Here is a 21875-nt window from a genome sequence, read left to right on the forward strand (position 1 = left end):
TATTCTGAAAATGGGCTAGGAACAACATCTTGGCTTCTTTTTCTTCCTGTCCCCACAAATTGTAAGCCAGTTTCTACTTCCAGTTCCACAAATGTTTGAGTGACAGGTACCTGTCACATGATGAATATTTAGCCAGACCCTCCTCTAATCTGAAGTCTGTTAAGTAGCTCAATGGTCTCTCGCTTTAAATATTGGCCAAGCGTGGTCTCTCCACAGGGCCTCACGAGAGCAGGATGGGTGTTGCTGAGAGGCACCAGAAGCTGAAGTCTCAGTATTTCTTTGACTGCAACTGCTCGCCTTGTGAACGTGAGAAGCAGAGCTCCCAGAAGGGGCCCGGGCGGGAAGCCTTCTGTTGTCACGCTTGCGGAGCGCTCCTGCAGGTGAACCTCTCTCTCCCTTCTCTTCTCTGCTTCTCCTGGAGGTCAGTTATCCAGCCTAAACGTCTTACATCTTTAGGAGGAAGCCATCAGGACTTGGAGGTGCTGAGAATGGTGCCCTCTCTTCCCTTCCACCCATCTTCCCCACACATTGATTACCCTCCTGCAGGAACCACGGGGAAAGGTTGGAGTTAGTGATCTTTCTCTTGCAAAGAGCAGAAAATACCACCTAAACTGTTTTGGAGTAGGTAGAGACTGGGAATTTATTTGCTGAAGTAAATCACTAAAAGGCCGCAGGATAGGTGTATTTGAAGTACAGCATGAGCCAGAGTCTCAGATAATGTCACCAGGACCCAGTTTTTCTTTCTACCTCCCTCAGCTCCATTTTTCTATCATTTAGCCCAACCTCAGACAGACTTTCCTCTTATGCTGGCCAGATGGCTGCCAGCTCCAGTCTCAAATCCTCCCAGTCCAGGAGGACAAAAACACGCACTGCTCTGACAGAGGTCTGAGCAAAAACTTAACTGCGTTTCATCAACCCGATACCAGTGGCTGGAGGAAAATCAGACTCACCAAGTTTCCCTCTAGCCATTTGGGCCAAAGGAACAGGCAATCTGAGCCACGTGCTCCCCCCTCAGCGCCTGGGCAGTAACTCAGGAGGGTGGGAAAGGGTCCTTGGGAGAAAGCAGGTTGCTGAGGTTGCTGTTGCCTAATGAGGCCACAGATACTGGCCTCTGCAAAACAGCAGGTGTCTTAGGGGAGCCATAAGTGGAACGTAGAGCCGGTTGTGTTGGAAAGCTGTAGTTGCACATCCAAGGTCAAATGTGGGGATGCCTCACCCAGCACCTTTTCCTATCAGTTTTCTTACAGCTTTTTCATAACCACTAGAAATGTGTCTGTCATCCAAAGTCCCGGCCCCAAAGAGAAATAAGACAGGGGCTATCGAGATAGAAATTGTGATCTGTACCAGTTAAATTTGGGTTGCAAAAATTAAACCTCAGGGTGGGATCGGCTCCTGCTTTCATTAGAATTGCTGCCCTCAAACCAAATTCAGTCTGCCCTTGGTCACGGTGTATTATTGCAGGAGTCTCCTTCCCCTATAGGGTCAGAAGCTCTGGAGCAATCCTATAGTATAAGCACATGCAGTGTTGCTAGGTGACTCTGCTACAGGAATAAAGACAAAACTGACTTCCGCAGGGAGGTGATGTTCTGAGCTGTGGCACCGCATCTTGTACGGAATCAGTCAGCAGGGATCACCTGGTCTCTCGGCTGCAGAACCTTCAGCAGCAGGTGGGGATGGCCCGGAAGCTTCTCAGAAATGGTAAACTAGGTGAGACTGGCTCCCTACTTGTCCTCCAGCCCCTTCCCTTTTATTCATTCTGAGATCACATCCTGAACTCAAGGATACTCAGTGATGATTAAAGAATTGAATTGAATTATCCCCATGCCAGCCACAAGATGGCTATGTAGGCCATAGAGACCAAACTCTTGCCAGCTCAGTTTGCGTGATGTCCTTGAAAAGGGGCCAGTTGATTTAAGCTTTTCTCTTAGGCACCAGAGAGTTAGTTAAAGACTAATGGGTTATCTCTGACATCCACGATCTTTGGGTGTATCCAGAAGTTCAGTGTCATTTATTTTAATTCCAGGGGCTCATGACCTGATTTCCTACAGAGACTGTTCTCTCCTCATCAGAGCCTCATCTTTCTTCTAAAGAGCAGTGGGGCATGTGCCCAGTGGGTATAAGTATCCTGCTTTTTCCAGAAAGGGAGTTACGGAATCCCTCATTACCCTGGAAAACTCTGCCCTAGAGCTTGACGTTGTGGGAATTTATTTACCCTACTTTGTGAAAGTCAACCTTTAGCTTAAATTTCTGAGTCAAGAGAAATAATGACCGTAAATGGTATGTAGTCATTCCACTTCAAATTGAAATTGGAAACCCGGAGTCAATGTGGGGAGGCCTCACCCAGCACCTTTTTCTATGGAAAGAGAAAACGTAAGAGAAACTGCTCTATTGAAACAAACATTGTGGGTTGGTCACAACCCAAGAAGACAAAGTGGGGTCTCCACATTCAGCGTAGCTCATAGAGAATTTAAGAGCTGGGTTTTCATTTCTAGGACTGGGTTTGTGTCTGTAATGAGGCCACTTTCCTTTGAATTGACAGAGCGAGCCATTCAGCTGTTGTTGAGAGGCCAGCATGATGCTGAGAGCTTCCTGTCCTCAGAGCACAGCATGGTGGGAGAAATCGAGGACCACCTGGCCCGGGCCTATGCTGCCTTAGGTATGACGTGTCTCTCTCTCCTCCCCCACAGAGCGAGCCTGCTTTGTGTGTTTGGTCACAACCTTAGCCTCGCCTGGTTAGTTCTCTCTTAGTGATGGAACTGAGGCTGCCCTCACTCCCATTTAGCTGGAAATGTTCACCCACAGTTGACTGTGGTTCTTTTCTGGAACCAGATTTTCCTTTCTTTGCAGGGGACTGGGAGAAGTCAGCTGCCCATCTACAGAAGAGTCTCCGAGTAGTTGAGGCTTGCCACGGGCCATCCAGTATTGAGATGGGCCACGAGCTCTTCAAACTGGCCCAGATCTTTTTCAATGGGTAAGTCTTTCTCTTGCTTCCTAGCCCTTCGCCAGACCACGTACTGTTCTTTTATTAGGCTCTTCTTTGTATTCCTTTTTTCCTATGGTGCTTTTAAGTGTGTTAAAACATCTTTATATCCTCTTAAGGAGAGATCCCTTCTTTGTGTTCGGCTGACCAACTTAAAGCTTTAGAATTTCATCCTGAGAAATAGAGGGAAGCTCTTGGCTCTGAAGGGAGTTCCCCAGGGAGAACTTGCCCCGCCGCCCCCCACCTGCCGTGGTAGCGGTTCCTCTCAGTCCTCCGCGGTTACTCACGCCTCCCTCCCTCAGCGCTCATTCTCAGCACCCTCAACTCCAAGGCCTCTTCCTTCTTCCTGGCCCTATTCCTTTTAAAGCAGTTGTAATCAACTAGGAGTCATTTTGCCCTCCAGAGGACATCTGGCAATGTCTAGAGACATTTTTGATTGTCATGACTTAGCATGGCGGCCAGAGATGCTGTTAAACAATGCACGAGACAGCCCCCCCACAGCTGAGAATTATCCAGACCCCATGTCAATAGTGTCAAGGTTGAGAAACCCTGCTTTAAAAAAGTTAAAAAGAAAGAATAGTAGAGTTGATGAGTTGGTGCCTCATCTGCTTTTGTAACTGGGATCATTAGGAGGCCCTAGCTTCAGAATTTCTAGATGGAATATGTCCAGCCTTGATAAAGCTGCCACTGGTGTCCACTGGTGTTGGTAGAGCATTTAAAGCTCGGTCCTAAGATTATGAGTGGTGGGTGGACTAATACCCGAGACAGACGCAGTCCACTCGTCAGGGAGAGAGAAAAGGCTGCAGAGTTAGGTCACAGGTAGGCCTACTCTCTAAGATGAAGACTTCTGAGGGAACCTTGGCGTAAATGTCAGATTAGTGCTTTGAGATATGCCCGTTTTTCAGGATTCTGGAAGCTTAATACTTTCTTTTTTTTTCCATAACTTTCATCTCAGACTCTGCCTTGCAGTGTGTTTGTGTCTTATCTACCCTTCTAGACTGTAAGATCCTTGAAGACAAAAGCAATCTACTTTACATTCTTCACAGGATATGAGTAGGCCCTCAGTTAATGTCTGCCTGACTGAATGAGTGGATTCATTCCTCTTACCTCCTTTGGTTCAGGTTTGCAATCCCCGAAGCTCTGAACACAATACAAAAGGCAGAGGAGGTTCTGTTAGTGCACTACGGCCCTTGGAACAACGAGGTCCAGGAGCTGCAAAAGATGAAATCCTGCATATTGGACTTGCCACCCATTCCTGTGGGGCCCAATGAATAAGGTCCCAAGGGGACTTTGACCCACAGGAAAGGCACCCGTGTGGGATGAGTTAGAGGTTTTGTTGCTGCTGAGCTGTCGCCAGGAAATACAGGACTGGCCTGACAGCCACAGGCCGAATGTATAAGGGGAGGGGAGGACTTGGAAGGCATTGCAGTTGGAAAGATGCTCACCTGTTCTGATGAATGTTTCTTGAAATAGTTAACTACCCTTCAGTAAAAACTCCCAGTTTCCAGAAAAGACTTAAAACTGGTATCTGGAGAGCCTAAGCCCTTAAAAGGATTTTAGCTGCTCTGCAGGCATCTGGATGTTAGCCTGGGGTGTTGGCCAGCCGCCACCCTACTAAATGATGATAGTCTGTTTCCCTGGAACATTCCTATGGTTTCTACTAGTAATGAAATGTTTTGTACCACTCCAGTGGGAACCTAAACTCCTAGTAGTTGTATTGTAATTGAAAAATAATTACAAAGCAAGAAATCAGCGAGGCTCCTTACCTCTGGGACACAGTTTCATCTATGGTATCAAGCTTCCTCGAATCCTTTGTTAAAACCGGTGGAGTATAAATTGTGAGCAGAGAGATAAATATGAAGCCGTTTTATTGTTGGGCAATTTCTTCCCTGGATGGCAGCTTGCCATTTGTCTTCTGCCAGTTTTTCCAGTCGTTATTATCTGGCTTTCATTCTATACCCTTGGCCAAACACTAATAAAATCAAGCTTGTAACAATGACGTTATAACACATCCTTTCTGAGTTCTGTTTATTAGCAGGCCTGAAAAGAGACCACTTTCCCCCACCAGACCTCCCCAAGCAGGCAAATGAAAATACAGATTGCTTAAGTACTAAGAAGGGGGGGAAAAGCAACTTCAGAAGATGCTGAGGGTATGAGCATTGCTGCTTGTGGTTTCAAACTTAAGAGACAGAAGGTAGGAATGATAGCTGTCATCTACCTGGATGTTTAGGGTTAGGGTTAGTCCGTCCTGGTCAGAAGGCTGGGAGACGCTCTGGGTCTGAACCCTGGTTGCTCTGTCACCACTGCTGACCAAGTGGTTCAGATGCATTCGTGGAGAGTAGCAGGCCCACAGTGCTTTGACCACTTGCCCACCCTGGCCTTGCCCAAAAAGTGCACAGTGGTTGCCACCACATTATTATCAGGAACTGAATAGCCTGAAGCTGCCTGGCAAGAGCTTTACAGGAAGCTGAGTGTTTGGAACATGGTTGGCACTCAAACATTTGAATGAAGGGCAGGCAGAATCTCATTCATCTTCCTTTCTACTAACTCACTGTGGCAAGGGCACTAGCCGGCGAGGTGTTTTGGTAGAACTAACTCAAATTTCAAGAAGAAAAATTTAGTCCTGCAGCCAATTCTGTAGTTCTGTTCTGAACACTTGGCATGTTTCATGTTCCTGAAAAAGGTTCTGTCGTACTTTGTAAAATAGGCCCACTTCCTTAAAAAGAATATGTGCAGAATTTTACGTATCAGACCTTGTTTTATGTCGACTTGAGAACTTTCTTTAAATGTTTTACAAAATAATTATTTCCTGAAGTTACAGATTTCCTCCCTTATCTGTCCACATGTTATCCTGTGTCAGGTGACATCAGCTTGACTGGGGATATCTGTGCTTGCATTAAAACCTAAAGTCTGGTGTATTTAAGAGCATGCTCCACTGACTGTGAGGGCAGAAAATCCCTTGGGAGCGGGGTAGATTAGTGGTCCTAGTATGTAAACACCCACAGAGCAAAAAAAATCAGTTCCAATATTATACAACGTAGATAACTAAGTTCTTATACATGGTGACTTTGTGCAGAGATTAGATAGACCCAGGCTATAAGTATAGGACCAGCGAATTCCTAAAGGGTTATTTATCTTCATAGTAAACTTAATGTAACTCAAAACAGGAGGAGAAACAGGGTAACAAAAGTTAAGGATAAAGCACTTTTATTGCAAAGTATACATTGAAACTTAGGGGCAGCCTTCATGTAATGTATAACCTGCCATCCCCCTCAAGTTTTCCTTCTTCTAGGGTATTTGAACATTAAAGTGAAGCATTAAGTGCTCCTGGGGTCCAGAATTTTGCCTATGAAGAGAAGGGCCCCTGTGTCTGTGTCCCTCAGTACAAAGATGAAAGGTTGGTTAAGGTGATAGTCCAGGGAGAAGGTGAGGCGGGCAGACTGGAGCCCTGGGCTGGAGGTGGTCCCCGCCCCATCTTCATTCCACTCGAAGCCGGTGCGATGTTCCACATGAGTAAGTTTGATAGGTTTGCCCGTGATCTTACTAAAGTCTGGTGAATCAAACAAGGATTGTAGCTCTGCAGAGATTGAGAGAAATTTCCATTAAAACCTTGCCTCATCAACACCCCAAGGGAGAATACAATCCTGATTCTTAAGAAGGCAAGCAAGCTGGAAGTGGAACACCACCTTTGACCTTCTGTGAGGTACTTAGAGCTCTGGGCTGGTTAAGGGTTAAGCGACTTGCCCAAGAGCACACAGCAAGTGAGGTTAAGATTAGAAACCAGGCCAAACTATCTTGAGAGACAGTGTTCTGAGTTCCTGTTATAGGATGTATGCTCCTGGGGCTGAGGAATGAGTCTGATAAGGCAGTTCCATCTTCCCCTCCAGCACTGTTAGAATTATCAGAATTAAGGAATCATCCATGGCTTCCCTACAAGGCTCAGCAAGGTGGAAGGCTCGAAGACTCAACCCCACCCCCACCCCAAGAGCAAAAAGATCTTGCAGACGTACTCAGCTCCTGCACGGACTTTGTGAGTTCTCCTTCATAACTCAGCTTCAGCTTGGGGATGGTCAGGACCGCTTGGACAGTCTTCAGTTCTCGGTCTATGTCATGAATGAACTCAGAGGTGAGGCTCTCTTCTATCATGGTCAAGTTCTGGGTCACTTTCAGAGGAAGGAAGAAGATGACACTTATGCTTCCGGTCAAGGGCAGCTGGGCAATCTGAAATGGGGGAGGAAGCACATGGGTTAGTCCTTTGGAGCCCAGGAGCCTAGGGATAGACACCCACCCCTTCTCCTCCCCAGTGCCCAGGCCCTGCCATGCTTTCCCCCGCCCCTCATCTGTGTAACTGGGTAATCTTGTCCCTCCAAGCTGTTGCTTTCTGGCAGCAAGATGTCTCCTGCTGTTTCTTCAGAAAGGAGGCCGTCTTTTCTTGCCTTGGCCTAATTCCAACTGAAGTTATCTGCTGAAAGAATTTTCTCCCTTGGTTCTAAAGAGCTAGACTTGAATTCCAGGTCTATGTTTTCTCCCAAGATTTGTCTGCCGGGTTGCTGATCATCTGTTACGTACAGGGCCCTGGACTAGAAATGGGGGCATTGGGCACAGCAACAGAGAAGCAGCAACACAGTGTGGTCCTTAGAGCAGAGGTCCTCAACCTCCATAGGACAGATGGCAACAGGGGCCCCAGCAGCCCCTGAAACCATCTACAGAAATGCTTAAGTGGCATTTCTCTCAGTGCTTCAGGTGTTTTGTCAGATACCCAGGGAAGAAGGTTAAGAACTACTGACTTTTGAGTTTTCAAATGTCAAGTATATGTGAAAGAGTTAGAATGCCAGAAATTTGGAGTTTGTGACAGTTTTTGCAAGGTTGGCTTTGAATTCTAGAAATACAAGTTCTCCCAAAAAAAGAAAGAAAAAGGAAAGAAAAGACTAGAAAACACCAGCATCCAAGTGCCCAATTCACATTACCTTATTAACCCTTACAGCAAACCCTAAGAGGATAAGTTTCAATAACTACACCCCTTCATTTTAAGAAGAAAGTCTCAGAGAAGCTGTTAACTTGCTGAAGGTCACATAGCAGGTAAAATTTAGACAGCTGTCATTCTATTTCAATTACATCGTTCTGCCTGTCCCCCTACCCACCACTCACACTGCCCCTACAGACCTTGCAGTTGAGGTCAGAATCCAAGCCGTATCGTAAAATGGCCTTAGGGTCTGACATCATGGGGACTTTCACGGTCCTCTCCTCATCCAAGTGGAAATCCTCAAGGGAGGTCTTTCTGGAGTCAAACTTTGTTACCCACTGCCCTGAAATGAAACAAATGAAGTGCCCTGAGCCCCAGGAGGCCAGAAAGGCATTGGGACTGTGCTGAGACCGAAGCATATTGCTGAAAATTGTGTGGCTAAAGAAATCTCAGTCGTCAGAGGCCCTGACACATCAGGAATAGCTCTGTCTCAGAATATGCAGTCTGGACAACAGTATTTCTAGGGCCCTGCATACCTTCCATATGTAAACTCAGAAAGAATTAGGTTGATTTTATTTCTTTGACTGTTAATTTTATTCAAGTCCTGTGTAGCCTAGGAGAAAGGTAAACTGGTGTACAATTCTACAGTGATGTGTCCACAAAACAGAATCCAAGGAGTCCAGGGCTGGAAGGGACCTCAACATCGTGTCATCAACCTTCTCATAGCTAAAAGGCACAGAAGCCCAGAGAAGGGAAGTGACTTGCCAGTGCTCACACAGCGAGGTGATGACCGAGCTCTCATAGTTTGACGTGGCCGTTAACATTCTGATCTATAACTGATCAGTGCTTCAGATAGGGCTTTTCTGTAGGAGTTTAGGGGTCCACTCTCAACTGCCTGATAGACAGTTATAAAGCATTTTAATGGGAGGTTGCCCAAAATCCCACCCAAGGCCTATAGGAGCAGGGCTGGCCTCACACTGGGCAATGGGATAGTCTTGGGCACATGACCACAGCCTAGAAGAATGGTGTTAAGAGAACTGACAATGGTTTGATCGAGTACCTGCTGTGTTCTAGGCACAGTGCTCGGGTCCGTGTGCAGATGGGAGGCGACGCAGGTGAACCTGAGGTCAGTGTGTCATCCCCGAGTTAGAGGCGAGAAACAGGCCTAGAAAGGCTATAAGTTTGTGCAGGCTCTCTAGCCGGTACACACGGGGTGGGGCCTTGACCCTCGTCAGGGTTTCCAGCCAGAAACCTATCAGTGCCCGCCCCCAACAGGCACACGGGTGGGAGTGCTCCCTTATCTGTGCTAGTCTTTCTCTACAGCCCCTTACACTTTGTAGGCACTTACCCAGTGCCTACTTGTTGTTTTGACTGTTGGTTTTATTCAAGTCCTGTATACCCAGTGTTTGCCTTGGGTTTGGTGACAAGCAGACGGCCCTCAGGCAGGTGCCTTTCCTGGGTCCTCCTCTGCCTCCTGTGACTCCCTGCTTTTCCAGCCCCATCTGACACCCACCATCCACCTTTGGCCAAAAAAGAAGTGGAGAAGCCCTCACCCTTGAAGTAAGCCACACCAAGGAGGAGAATGCTGATTCCACTGGGTATTTCCCTTGTGGACCTAGCGATTTTCCCTTTCATCTGGGCCTGCACCCAGTTGTTAATCTCCTGAAGGTCCAAGCGAGAGTTGCCGGTCAGGATTCTGGGCCTGGTCCCATACGACTTTTCCAGGGGTGCAACGAAGTTGGCTTTTATCCGCAGCTCTGCGAAGACACGGAACAGAGGTTTCAGTGTGCTCTGAGAGCTAAACCAGCCTCCTGTCCGAGAGCATGCCAGGCTGAGATTCTGGTTGACCCCTCAGCAGGCCCTGACTTCCTGCCTGGCATCTTTCCGGTACTCACCCAGACTCCGTGCCAGCTTCCCCAGGCGCTGGACAGGGAACAACACATTTCACTCATTGCTGTTTCTCTTCACATTACTGCCCTCCCCTGACCCTCCCACTGTCTCCCTCAGACCACTTCCTCTTTCCAATCCTCTCTGGGCTCACAGGGCCCCTTCCTGCCCCCCAGTGCCTGGCCCGGACAGACGTGATCTAACATGTAAAGGAAACCCCCATGTGCAGCACTGAGTCCCCCGTGCCTCAGGCAGCCTTGGCTGGCAAGGCGACTCACTCCTCTCGAAGATGATACGGGAAGCACTCTTGAGGTTTTTCTCGGGGGTAGTGACAGAGGCAAGGAGTTCCTTGTAGGTTCCGTGGATGTCTGGGTTGGTGATCAGGTCATAGTAGAGAGAGCGGTGAATGCTGGATTCCGTCCGCTGTTCCGCTCCTGCCAGGGGACGAGCAAGTGAGCCTCTGGGGCCCAAATCAGGCCAGCTCCCAGGGCAGGGCAGGGACACTGGACTCTGAGTCTTTTGTCTGCTGGTACTGGAGACTCTAGGTGGGCAAGGAATTTGAAGGCAATGGAATAAGTAGGCTAAAGGCATCCTGCCTAGAGAGAGATACGGGTGGGAGTGAGGGGTGCAAGTCCCTGGGCTTCCTGCATCACAGCATTTACCAGATTTACCAGATTTACACAGCATTTACTGTTCTGTAGTTTCCCCCGTGAACGCAGCTGTGTGACCTGAGTGAGGGCAGAGACCCTGCCTACTTGTGTGCAGTTACATCCCCAGAACCTAGCCGAACCAACAAGGCTGGCACATAGTAGAAGCTCATTTAAGGAGTAAGTGGTTCCGCGGCCACACACCCATGTCAGCAGTGCTTGGCCCCGTGTTCCATTTGCAGAGGCCCCTCCCCCCCCGCCACAGCGGGGCCAGTGTCTCAGACCTCTTCCCCCTTCCTGAGTGAAGTGTCTCCGGGGCTGAGAGTCAGGTATGTGCAGAGGCGTGACGGCAGCTCTAGGATCCAGAGCTTTCTGCATCACGGGACTCACCGAGCGAAAGGGCGGAGAGCGCCGTGGCCACGCTGAGCGGAGACAGGAGCACATTGGCAGCGGGGCTCTCGCTGGACTTCACGCGGTAGAGGTCGTAGCCAAAGTTGGAGACGGCCGCTGCCAGCTTGTTCAGAGGGACCTTGAAGAAGGGATCGTCCTCCTCCACTGGCACCACCGTGGTGTCGGGGTCCGGGGAGCCCTGCGTGCAAGTACAAGGACCAGTGCAGTGAGAGCTGTGGATGACTGGTCTCCACACCAGTTTGCATGGAATTGTCCTTCTGGTCCCTGAGGGCCGTCCTGCCTGAGGATGGTTGTGTTTAGCCTGTCCTTAGGATGAGTCTGTGCTCCTGCTCACACAGGGGCTCTCTGCTGGGGAAAGGCAACCCAGAAGAGAGGTTAGCTGTGCAGTGACCTGTGAGCCTCAAGCCTAGGACACACGTTAAAAAAAAAAAAAGGGAGAGAAGTCTCCCTTCCCAAGAAACTCCATTCTCAAGACAGACATACTCCTCATCTGCTCACTCTTGCTTATTGCTCCCAGGTCTCCACCTGGACCCTCCTATCAAACTTTCCCTGTTTTCATGGCCCTGATCAGTTGTCACCTCCTCTACCTCAGGCTTTCCCTGATCACCCCAATCTGAAGGCATCTTTTGGTTTTCTGATCTTTTTTTCAGAGTCAACTACCATTTACATACATATTAACCACCTACTATGTGTCAGGCTCTGTCTTAGTTCTTTTCATTTGAGTTACTTCATTTCATACTAGTTGATGTAGTTGATACCCCTAAAGACTCAAAAGATATCTCAAAAGACTGAGTTCCTTGAAGGCTAGAAGTGAGTCTTTTATATTTCTTCTTATCCCCAGCACCCACAGAGTAAATGTTCAGTAGATAAAAAATAAGTGATTGTCCACAATGGCCCTGTATGGATGGGTGTTTTTAATCCCAGTTTATAGACAAGAAAACAATTAATGACAGAGCCAGAATTCAGACTCGAACTCATGACAGAGTCCAGGGCTCCAGCCAGTATACCCCACCTGCCCTGGCCCCTCATGTGACAGTCACACACACCCCCTGCTGTCACATAGATAGGCTTCTCAGCATCTGCCTTTGCAACCGACTGTGCTCTCTCTGGACAGGAAAGAGGCCTTTCCATGCTCTTACATCCCAGCTGCATCCTGGTCAGTGTTGGAACAAATATCCAAGACCACCACCCACTCAGTAAGACCCATAGGTAATGAGAAAAGGTCTTCACTGAAGGGATAGCGCTGGGCCTGTTAGAGTGCTTTTGCCTTTCACTCTGTTTGGTCTTACTTTCGTCCCCACTCTGTTCTCCAAAAGACAGGGCGAGTCACTTTCTATTTTGCTGATGGAAAAACCAAGGCCATGTCTGGATGGAAAGACCAGAGCCTGGCTGGAACCTTGGTGCCGTCCTGTCTCCCACACTGTCTGCTGAGGAGGGCTTGGGATTGCTGGCTCCCCCATCCCAGACCCTCACCACATCCCACCCCCAACTAACCTCCGGGCCAGTGTTCTGGCAGCTGCTGTAACCGAGGAGGGCTCCAGTCCAGAGGAGTAGCACGAGGGCCTGCATCCTGGGGTCTGCGAGAAAGTAAGAGGAGGCAGGCTGCTTCCCTCACCCACCACCCTGTACCGCACGGCCACCCTGGGCAGGGAGAGGGCCTTGGCAGAACTAAACACCTTCCCTCCAGCTTCCGCAGGCTGGAAGTGGACCCTCAGCTTCCTGATCCTTCCCTCACAGCTCCTCCCCACCCCCCACCTCACAGTCCACAGTCCTATGGTAAGCTTGTGCTTTCATTCCAGTGTCAGTATCAGGAGACCCACCTTCGAGCCTAAACCTCCAGGGCAGTGAAGACCCAGCGGTGGGTTCCTTTTTGTGGACATGGTCTAGCACAAAGGTACACTGAGGCTTTTCCCTGCAGGCACCTGACCAGCTCATTTATACAGGATTTGGGGCAATGTCTAGTCACAGCATGGGGGCGGAACCTAGGTCTCATGTAGAATCACAGAATCTCGAGAGTGGAGGCATCGGGTACAGCCCCTGCTGCTCCCCCAAGAAGTCCTCAGACTCTCCTTGGATTCCTCTGGCCTGGCACCTGTGGCCTCATAATGGACTTGTTCCCTTCTTGGACAGTTCTGTGTCAAAAGCTTTTACTTTCGTGGTTAGAGGAGTGCTGGGTTGCTGGGTGTAGAGTCAGAGAGTCTGGGTTCAAATCTCAATTCTGTGTCTTAATAGCTCTCTAAATCACAATGTATTCTCTTATAAAATGGAAATCAAATAGGTCTTACCTATTGTGATGAGGATTAAATTAGATGATGTCTTAATAGTACTTAGCAGTGCCAGGGACATGTGAGCTCTCCAATGGTCCCTGAGCCAAAATGTGTCTCCCTACTCCTGGAATCCCAGGGCCCCCCCTTTTCCCGTGGGGAGCCAGGTCCTTTTCTCCCGACCAGGTTGGAAATAGCTTTGACACCCCCAAGAATTCTTTCCTTCAGGTTAAATAATCCCACTTCTTAGCAAGAGTGCCCAAGTCCCTTCACTTACCAAGCAGTGGCCTCTTCTGACCAGACTTTGGTCTGATCCCTGGACCACAAGGGAAAAAGGAACTCTGGATCCAGGGCTCCACCATCCCTTCCCCCTGCATTCACTGCATCTAAAAGCTCACCCCTGGCATCAGGATGTGGGGCTGGGAGGGGATGAAGGCAGCTGGGGGCCTCATAGATAAGATTTTCTGAGAGGCCTAGAAAGTGGGCATGTTCTCAGCACTCAGGACCTCTGGCTGGTCCATGCTTTTCCTCCACCCATATTGCTGAGTCAAGAATTTGTAATCTGTCTTCCCTGCCCCTCACCTCCTCTGCAACACACGCACACGCACACACACACACACTTTTCTGACTTCTCAGAACAAATAGGAAAGTTAAGAGTGCAGTGTGTGATGTTTGGCCAAAGTCCTTAAAATTAAGTGTGAAAATCCACCGGACAACATTGTAAACCATGAAAGGCAACAAAAGAAAATATGGCCTTTGAGTTTGCTGGGCTTACAACTGGACGGCCGGTGGGAGCCAGCCCGGCTTTGTCTCTAAGCCCTGATCTCAAGCTCGTGTCTCTGAGTGAGTGTCATGGTCCCCCGTGTTCTCAGCCAGCTGCTCTTCCACATGGCTGCTCCTGCCGCTCAGGGAGAAATCTTCCATTGAGACAACAGGAAAAGCTTTCTGCAGTGCAAGATAGAGACCTTAACACCATCCAGGCTCACAGCTGCTCTCTCCATCCGGCCAGCCCCACCCAGAGCTGGCAGGAGCTTTCCTTGTCTGAGCCTCAGCTGACTGGTTCAGTGGAGACAGGAAATACAGTGAGGTGCATGGGCAGTAAGGCTAGAGGAAAAGCTGTTAGCTCTGGTCCCCTGGGCCAGTGTAGGGAATTGAGATAGGAGGGAGGAGATGGGGAGGTGTCATCCTGGCAAAGTGTTTAAGGAAACCAAGTTCAAATGCACTTGAAAGTGGGACCTTCTCTGTAGGAATCCCTTCAGAGTCTGAGCCCAGACCCCAGGTCATGTGATCACTGACACCACGCAGATGGGCTGAGCACTGAAAGAGAGGTGAGGGGCCCTGGGAGGGAAAGGCACATGGGTCCACAGCTGGCCCAGAGGCAGTCTCCGAGATGAGATGCATAGTATTAATGGCACTTCTTTGAATCCTCCACCTCAAGCCCTGGGGATGAGGGAAGCAGAGAGATTGTTGAAAGCCCCCTGCAAAGGTAGTGAGAGAGTAGAGTAAGGGCCTGCTTGGGGGCCCCTCTGAGCACACTCACTGCCTGTCCAAGATGATTGTCCTGTGGGCTGGGCCAGGCAGCCAGCGCCTGGCCAGGAGCACAGGGACAGTGATGCCATCGTGTCCAAAGGGCAGTATCCAAGCCAGACTCCTGTCCTGCCGGGTGGGGGAGGGGAGGGGAGGAGGTAGCTATCTTCCCAGTTGGGCCAAACTCAGCCTTACGTTCTGCCACATTGCGCGAATCGAGACACAAGGAACTGGGATTTTGTGATCTTGCCTTCAAGCTGGGAGGATAAATTTGAGCCAGTACATGTGTTTCAGATTAAACCCAGTTGTGAGACAAACACCATCCCTCCTCCTCCCCCAAGAACCACAGCAGCCTTTAAGCACATGGCAGTGGACCTCATGGGCAGTGCAGGGCAGGGCACCACCCTCTCCCCTGGCTCTGCAAGGAAGATTCCAAGCGGTCCCCTTCAGGCCCACCCCACCGTGGTGACCCCACCAGTCCCCAGACAACTTGATTTCTGAAGTCTTGAACCCTGAATGAGTCGGGCCAGGGTGCCCATGAGTTTCACCTCCCCATACCCCAGAAAGACTAGCCTTAGGAACAGAACTCCCTGGCCCATTTCTCCTCCCACCCTCAGCCTGGGGGCTGAACTCCTGGGGGACCAGCATAGGCCAGACAATGATGGGGTTTCCAGGAAGCCTGAAGCTTTTCTTTGGCCCAGACCCTGTGGCTTGTCCTAGCGAGTGGTTAGAGTGCGGGGCAGGCGTTCTCTCCAGCACTGGCAGCTGAGCCCCCAGATCCCATTCACTCACTGGGCTAAATAGTAGTCATTGTTTGCCAGGGGCCAAAACCCCATTGGTCTCCCAGCTTTTACCAGCAGCTAATTTGGCCAAAGAAAAAGGTTGGGCACTGGATAGAAGGACCCAGCTGCCCTCCATCCCACCCTCCAACAGTGCCAGCTGCTTGGCATTGTTGGGAAGTTACCTTTGAAATCAACACCAGCTGATTTTGAAAAGGCAGCAGGGAGCTGAGCCCAAGCCAAGGCTGGGATGCAGGACAGGCTGCTTCCCTGGCTGCCCCAGTGGAGGCACAGCTCCAGGACAGCCTCCCTTCCTCAGGGCTGCAGAGCTCCCCTGAGGTGCTGCCCAGACCTGACCCGAGAGCTCTCTGCTTCTCCCCATCGCCACTCTACTGTGCTGTTTCCCACCCGCTTCATTCTAGAGTCTTTCCAGCCTCTTCTCATGGTACAGTGGGGTGTGGGGTTAATTGAGTCTAGCCTCCTGACCCTCAACTCCCTCTGCCCTTTTCACCTGCTTACCCTGGTGCCCGAGCTGCAGGAACTGCTGTCTCCCCACCTCCTCTGCCTTGCACCCCTCTTCTCTGCTCCCTGGAGTCCTCCTGCCTTACCCCAGTACCCCCTAGCCCAGGGGAGCCTCTCCCATCTCCTCCTGACACACGCGCCAGAGCAGAACGGAGCTGCTTTACCTGTGGGTGCGCTGCAGCAACTCGCCCAGCCTAGGTCTGCACACTGAGGGGACTCTGCAAGCACCAGAGCTTTTTCTGCTGCCTCCCAATCCAGCGTCCAGCTGGCTTCGGATTACAGCTACTCCTTTCTTAAAGCGCCCTGCACTCAATTTGGATTCTGTGATTGCATCATTGTCCAGGGTTAACTTTAACCCACTGCTGCCCTTCCACCTCGCACCCCTAAGACGCACACATTCACACACTCGACTCCTCCACCAGACCTTCCTTCAGCGCCCTGGCCCTCCCACCCAAGAGGGTAGCGTGACCAGCCTGGGTGGGAACTGGGACTGAGAAAGAGTCTCGCAAGGTGAGGCCCAGGAGGCAGGCTGGAGTGGAGAAAACACTGGCCCAGAACTGGGGCTCTAGGTTTTTCCTGGTGCTTGGCTCTGGGACTAACTGGGATTGGGGGCAAGACATTGCTCATAGCCGAAAAATGAAGGGATGGAACTGGAATGTCTGTGGGTTTCTTCAGCCCTGAAATGCTGATTTCTGAAGATCAGAAAAGGCCGTTGGGAAATACTTGACCCGAGGAAGAAAGGAGATGGACTGTAAACATTAGTCCTGAGAGGTGGCTGAGCGTGTGCCTGGCACCCACCTGGGCACCGCAGAAGTCACCTGTGAGGAGAGCACTGAGGCCCTGCTCACCTGGAGGTGTTTAAGGACTGCAGTGCAGTTGTGAGACTAAAACACTGACGTGGGAAATAATTAGAAAATGTACCAAAACATTTTCTCAGCACCTGTGAGTCCTGATCAAAAGCCTAGTGGTCATTCAGAAAAGAAAGAAGAGTGCGCTGGGCTATTTAGAGGAAAAGAAAGTTTAGGGGAACCTCACCTCATGTGAGGCTCCAGGGAGCAGAGCTAGAGCCTCTGGGTAGAACTTTCCAATGGACCAGGTTCAGCTTTGTGTAAGGAAGAGTGTGTCAACAGTCAGAGTTCAGTCCTTTCAACCATAAATTGAGGACCTGTACTCAAAGCACCCACTAGGTACTCGGCAGAGAAGGAGTACAAAGATGGTGAAGACTCAGTGCCCACCCTCCAGAAGCTTACTGGCTGATAACAGAGGCTGATATGAGAAAAGATCCCAGATCCTTCCAGTACAACGCGGCACATTCTGTGACAGCAGTCTCTACAACCACTCCATCCTTTACAACAGCCGTTAGCCACGTGCGGCCACGGAGCACTTGAGGCCAGTCTGAGCTGTGATCTGCTGTAAGTGTAAAATACACACCAGATTTTGAATACTTATTGTGAAAAACAATGTAAGCTATCTCAATAATTTTGACCCTGATTACATTGGGTTAACTAAAATATACTATTAAAATTAATTTCACCTATTTCTTTTTTCATAGAGCTGCTAGAAAATCTTAAGTTACGTGTGTAATTTGCATTGTGTTTCTATTGGACAGCACTGCCCTGTAGGGTCTCATGGCAGCACAGTTGGAATATACGAATCTAAGCTAAGCCTTGAAAGGTGAATAAGAATGAGCTAAGGATAGAAAGGTGGGAAGGCATGACTATCCATGTGAACAAGTTAAAATTGGATCCCTATCTCACACCATATACAAAAATTAACTAAAGATGCATTCGAGATTTAAGTGTTTCTGGAAGACAATTTGCAGACCCTTTTCAATGACTTTTTACTTAAGTTATCCACTTATTTTTGAATAGGTGTTTTGTTCACATGGTGCAAAACTCAAAAGCAACTGAAAATATGCAGTGAATCTTTCACTCTGATCTCCAGGCCACCTGATTCCACTCCCTGAAGATGGCTGATGTTAATCTCTTTCCTGTGTATCCTTTCAGAGATCATTTTAATGGTTTAAAAAGCAAATCCAAACACATATATACAACAGGAAAAATTGTAAGTGTTTTAGAAAAATGTATAGATGCATTCCTTTGTGATCTCTGAGTAGGAAAAATTTTTTTAGACAGGACACCAAAAAGAAGCACAAATTATAAAAGACTGACAAATCTGGCACTGAAATTAAAAACTTGTTTTCATGGAAAGATACCATAAAACAAAATGAAAAGACAAACCTCACACTAAGAGACAATATTTATAACACAGATAACTGATAAAAAAGATTACTTACTGTAATACAGAAAGAACTACAAATCAATTAAAAAGAAAGAAAGAAAAACAATTTAGCAGAAAAATAGGCCCAGATAATTCACAGATTAATTGTAAGTGGCCAGTAAACTTACGAAAAGATGTTTTATCCTCCCCAGTAATCAGGAGGAATGCAAATTAAAACCATAATTTGATGAGCAGATTTCACGCTCATGGGCAAAACTTAGACATCTGACAGCATCAAGTGTTCGTGAAGATGTGGACAACCAGGATCTCTTAGGCCCTGCTGATGAGAATGTAAACTGATACAACCACTTTGAAGAACAATCTGGCAACAAATGGTAAAGTTGTGCATAACCGTCTGTGGCAGCCATGGCAGTAAAGATGGAAAACCCAAACCCACAGCTCAGCAATTCCACTCCTAAGCAAGTGACCCGAAAAGACTGCATATGTGCACAGAAGGTAACAAGAATGTTATAGCAGCACTGTGTAGTGGCAAAAAAAAAAAAAAAAAAAAAAAAAAAAGGAAGCTCCCTACATATCCATGGACAGGAGACTAGATAAAGTGCGAAAAAGCAAAGCCAAAGCTGTGAGAAATACTGAAGGGAAGAAGGGAAGCCACTTACACCAATACAGATTCATCTCACAAGGTTGAGTGATAACCAAGTTGCAGAAGACAAACAGATGATACATTTATGGAAAGCTTAAACATACACACACTGATACTATATACCACTCAGGGGTTAAAAACTCATGTGGTGAAAGTAAAAGAGATGCATGAAAATGATAAAAACCAAATTCAGGATGACAGTTGGGGGGGGGTGGGGAAAGGAGTGGGGAAGGGAATGCAGGGTTATCACTATGTTGAGAATATTTTTTAAGCTGGACAATGGCATTATGCAATTTTCTATACCTTTTAGTATGTCCTAATTATTTTATAAGAACTTGTAAAGAAAGATTTCCCTTTCCTCCAATTAGTGTGAAAGTAGTGTGTCCCACTCCTGCCAAAGGAGGTTCTTCAAGGACTTTGCTCCTGCAGGTAGCCCCTCTCCTGCATAATCAATGTATCCCTCTCTGAAGGACCAATCCAAAGCCTTTAAACATCCTCTCTCACTCCCGTCTTTAAAGACACTTACTTTATTGACACATTCCCTAAAGGTACTGTCCATTTCTCCATCCTCCCTCACAGCCCCGTGGGAAAGAGCTATTTACTCTTGCATCTGCTCTGTCTTAGCACCTTTCCCTCCTCAACTGTAAACTTGCTTCTGTGCCCACCCCCCCCCACCTTTGAAACTGCTGTCGCCAAGTTCACAGATGATCTCTGAGTTGACTACCAAATGGACATCTCTGCCCTTGGCAGCAAAGCAAACTTCCTCCGTCTTGAAACCCTGACTCTCCACACCCTCCTATTTTTCTTCCACCTCACAAGCCACATCTTTTCTATCTTCTTTGCTCGCTTGATCCTGGGACCCTTTTTCTTCTCCATCGACATCTCCTCTGAGGTGACTTCCACCAGTTCCATGACTTTAAATGCATCTGTGTGCTCCCAGATACACACTTCCAGCCCTGACCAAGATACTCAATTTGATGTAGCCACTTGGATGCCTGGCAAGTACGAGGAACAGGTAATTTATCATCCAAACCCTTCTAAGTGCAAAAGCAGGTGCTATGAGTTAAGCTGGAACCACAGACATAACTCAAACTGTCCTAGGCAGACTGGGACCTATAGTCACACTGTATTAGTGTGGCATTCCAGTCATAACATGTTCAAAATGGAAATCTCCAATCAGCCCTGAAATCTGTGCTTCATTCTGATTCCTATCTCAGTAAAAACCATTTTCTCAAGACAAAAATCCAAGGATTTGAGGGATGAACTCCATCATCCTTGTCTTTCCTCTCCCTCATTTCCCATACAATCTATGCACAAATTATATATCGTCTACCTGCAAAATATGGCTGAAGCCGGACCACTTACCTGCATTTCCACAGCCAGCACCCTGGACCAAGCCATCTACATTTCTTGCCTGCTAACCAGCCTCCCTTCTCCCGGATTTGTCCCTCTACAGTCTTCACACAGCGGCCAAGTGAGCCTCCCAGAGTTTATCTCCAACCGTGGCACCCCTCAATTAAAGCTTTCCCCAGGGAATGAATAATTGCCATCTGCAACGACACTGATGAATCTCACAAACAGGAGGTTGAATGAAAGAAGCTGGGCACAAGAGAGCACAGACTATGATTCCTTTACAGAAAGTTCAAAACCAGGAAAAACTAGTCTGTTAGCAGAAGTGAGGAGAGTGAGTACTGTTTCTTGATCTGGGTGTTGGTTGTACCGGGGTACTTGGATCAAGGAAAAAAGTCATAACGCTTAGGTACAGTTCGGACTCGTGCACTTGGCACACTATACTACAACACAAAATTTTAACTTGTTTATTGTCTGGACCACTCTACCACCAGGTTTAGGCTCTGGGCAAGTAGGATCTTGTCGGCTTTTTCATTGCTGCAGTCCCAGAGTCTGGGGCGCTGCCAGGCGCACAGGAGGCACTTGATAAGTATTCACAGGGTGGAGGATGCAGTGAAGGCAGCCAGACCAGCTGCCCGGAGAACACAGGAGGCGACAGCAGTGGTCCTCAGGAGTGATGACTAGATCCAAACCATGGCTAGAGCCCAAGTGGAGAGGAGGAGAGAGCTGAGAAAACTCAGGAGGTAAAATTAAGATGGGGGGCTTGCTGATTTCGCTTTTCAGTTACCTCTTACCTCTCCTAAAATAACGACAGTCTTTGCAGTGGCCCTAAAGCCCTCCGAGATCTGTCCCCGGTTCCTCTCTGCCTCTTTCCTACTCCTTCCCCCTCACTCCCTCCACTCCAGGCCCACAGATCTCCTGCTCATCCTGAATCCTGGGAGCAGCTTCCGCTCCTCTGCCCAGGACTCTCTTCCCCAAGATGTCCCCGTGTTGCCACCTTCACCTCCTTCTAGTCTCTGCTCCAAAGTCACCTGCTCAGGGAGGCCTTCCCAGCTTTATTTCTCATCAGACCTCTCATCACTCTGTGACACACCATATATTTCACTTGTTGATTTATTACCCAGCTCCCCCTACTTGGTTTGAAAGAAACGAGATTGCATCCCAGGCACTTGCTCTTAACCCTGCACTACAGGGCTGCAGGTGACTGCTGCCGCATGGATGCCCTGCACTCACAGACAAGGGCCCACCCATGAGGACACCCATGCTGCCCCCGGCCCTGTGCCAAGGTGCCCCCAATGACTTCCCCCAAATCCTCAGGTGCTGACAGCCTTCAGCCAGAGCCCAGTGCTCCCGGCAGCCTGCCCCCGGCTGGCAGGAGCCAGATCCTGGCAGAGGGGGCTGGCATGTAATTAGAAACTCCTCAAGCTCCCTAATTGCCAGTTCTTCTCCCAAACCAGGAGGCTGGCGCTATTCTGAGCCACTCCTGTTGCTGGCTGCCTGAGGCCCATAGAGAGAGAGGAATAGACTGAGGGCAGAGCCAGGCTGGCATGGCGGTGGCTCTGGAGAGGGCTGGCACAGTCAAGGGGACTGCACAGGAGAAGGGCTGGCGAGTGGCCAGAGGCCAAACGTGGCACGGAGGGCTGCTGCTCCAGCCGCCCAGC

The 21875-nt window shown here is 48.9% G+C and overlaps 2 protein-coding genes across 7 annotated transcripts in view; one reads left to right on the forward strand and one right to left on the reverse strand.

The window, feature by feature from the left end:
* The window catches only part of SMYD4 (SET and MYND domain containing 4), a 59238-nt gene that overhangs the window by 26806 nt on the left and 10557 nt on the right, over positions 1 to 21875 (forward strand). For 3 of the 5 annotated variants that reach the window (XR_004311748.1, XR_004311747.1, XR_004311746.1), the window contains exons 7-10: positions 217 to 380; positions 1575 to 1707; positions 2540 to 2656; positions 2848 to 2971. Coding sequence is in view for 1 of the 5 variants with exons in the window: in XM_006185055.3 (XP_006185117.1) it covers positions 217 to 380; positions 1575 to 1707; positions 2540 to 2656; positions 2848 to 2971; positions 4102 to 4255 (692 nt within the window). In the remaining 4 variants the exon portion in view is untranslated. Of the gene's footprint in view, positions 1 to 216; positions 381 to 1574; positions 1708 to 2539; positions 2657 to 2847; positions 2972 to 4101; positions 4994 to 21875 lie in introns of those variants that run through there. The other 2 variants (XM_006185055.3, XR_004311749.1) reach the window with 2 other exon arrangements.
* Positions 6171 to 17918, reverse strand: SERPINF1 (serpin family F member 1). Of its 2 annotated transcripts, none has more exons than XM_032457477.1 (8): positions 17913 to 17918; positions 12383 to 12490; positions 10868 to 11066; positions 10109 to 10264; positions 9497 to 9700; positions 8144 to 8286; positions 6991 to 7201; positions 6171 to 6557 (listed from the first exon to the last, which is right to left on the reverse strand). In XM_032457477.1, exons 2-8 carry the CDS (start codon positions 12455 to 12457, stop codon positions 6298 to 6300), a joined length of 1248 nt encoding a protein of 415 aa, XP_032313368.1. In that variant the 5' UTR covers positions 12458 to 12490; positions 17913 to 17918; the 3' UTR covers positions 6171 to 6297. The 2 variants fall into 2 exon arrangements, with proteins under 2 accessions (XP_032313368.1, XP_014414961.1); XM_014559475.2 differs by lacking the exon at positions 17913 to 17918 and adding an exon at positions 16145 to 16254 and having other exon boundaries at positions 12383 to 12465.

This window comes from Camelus ferus, chromosome 16 (assembly GCF_009834535.1).
Source record: "Camelus ferus isolate YT-003-E chromosome 16, BCGSAC_Cfer_1.0, whole genome shotgun sequence".
Lineage (NCBI taxonomy): Eukaryota > Metazoa > Chordata > Mammalia > Artiodactyla > Camelidae > Camelus > Camelus ferus.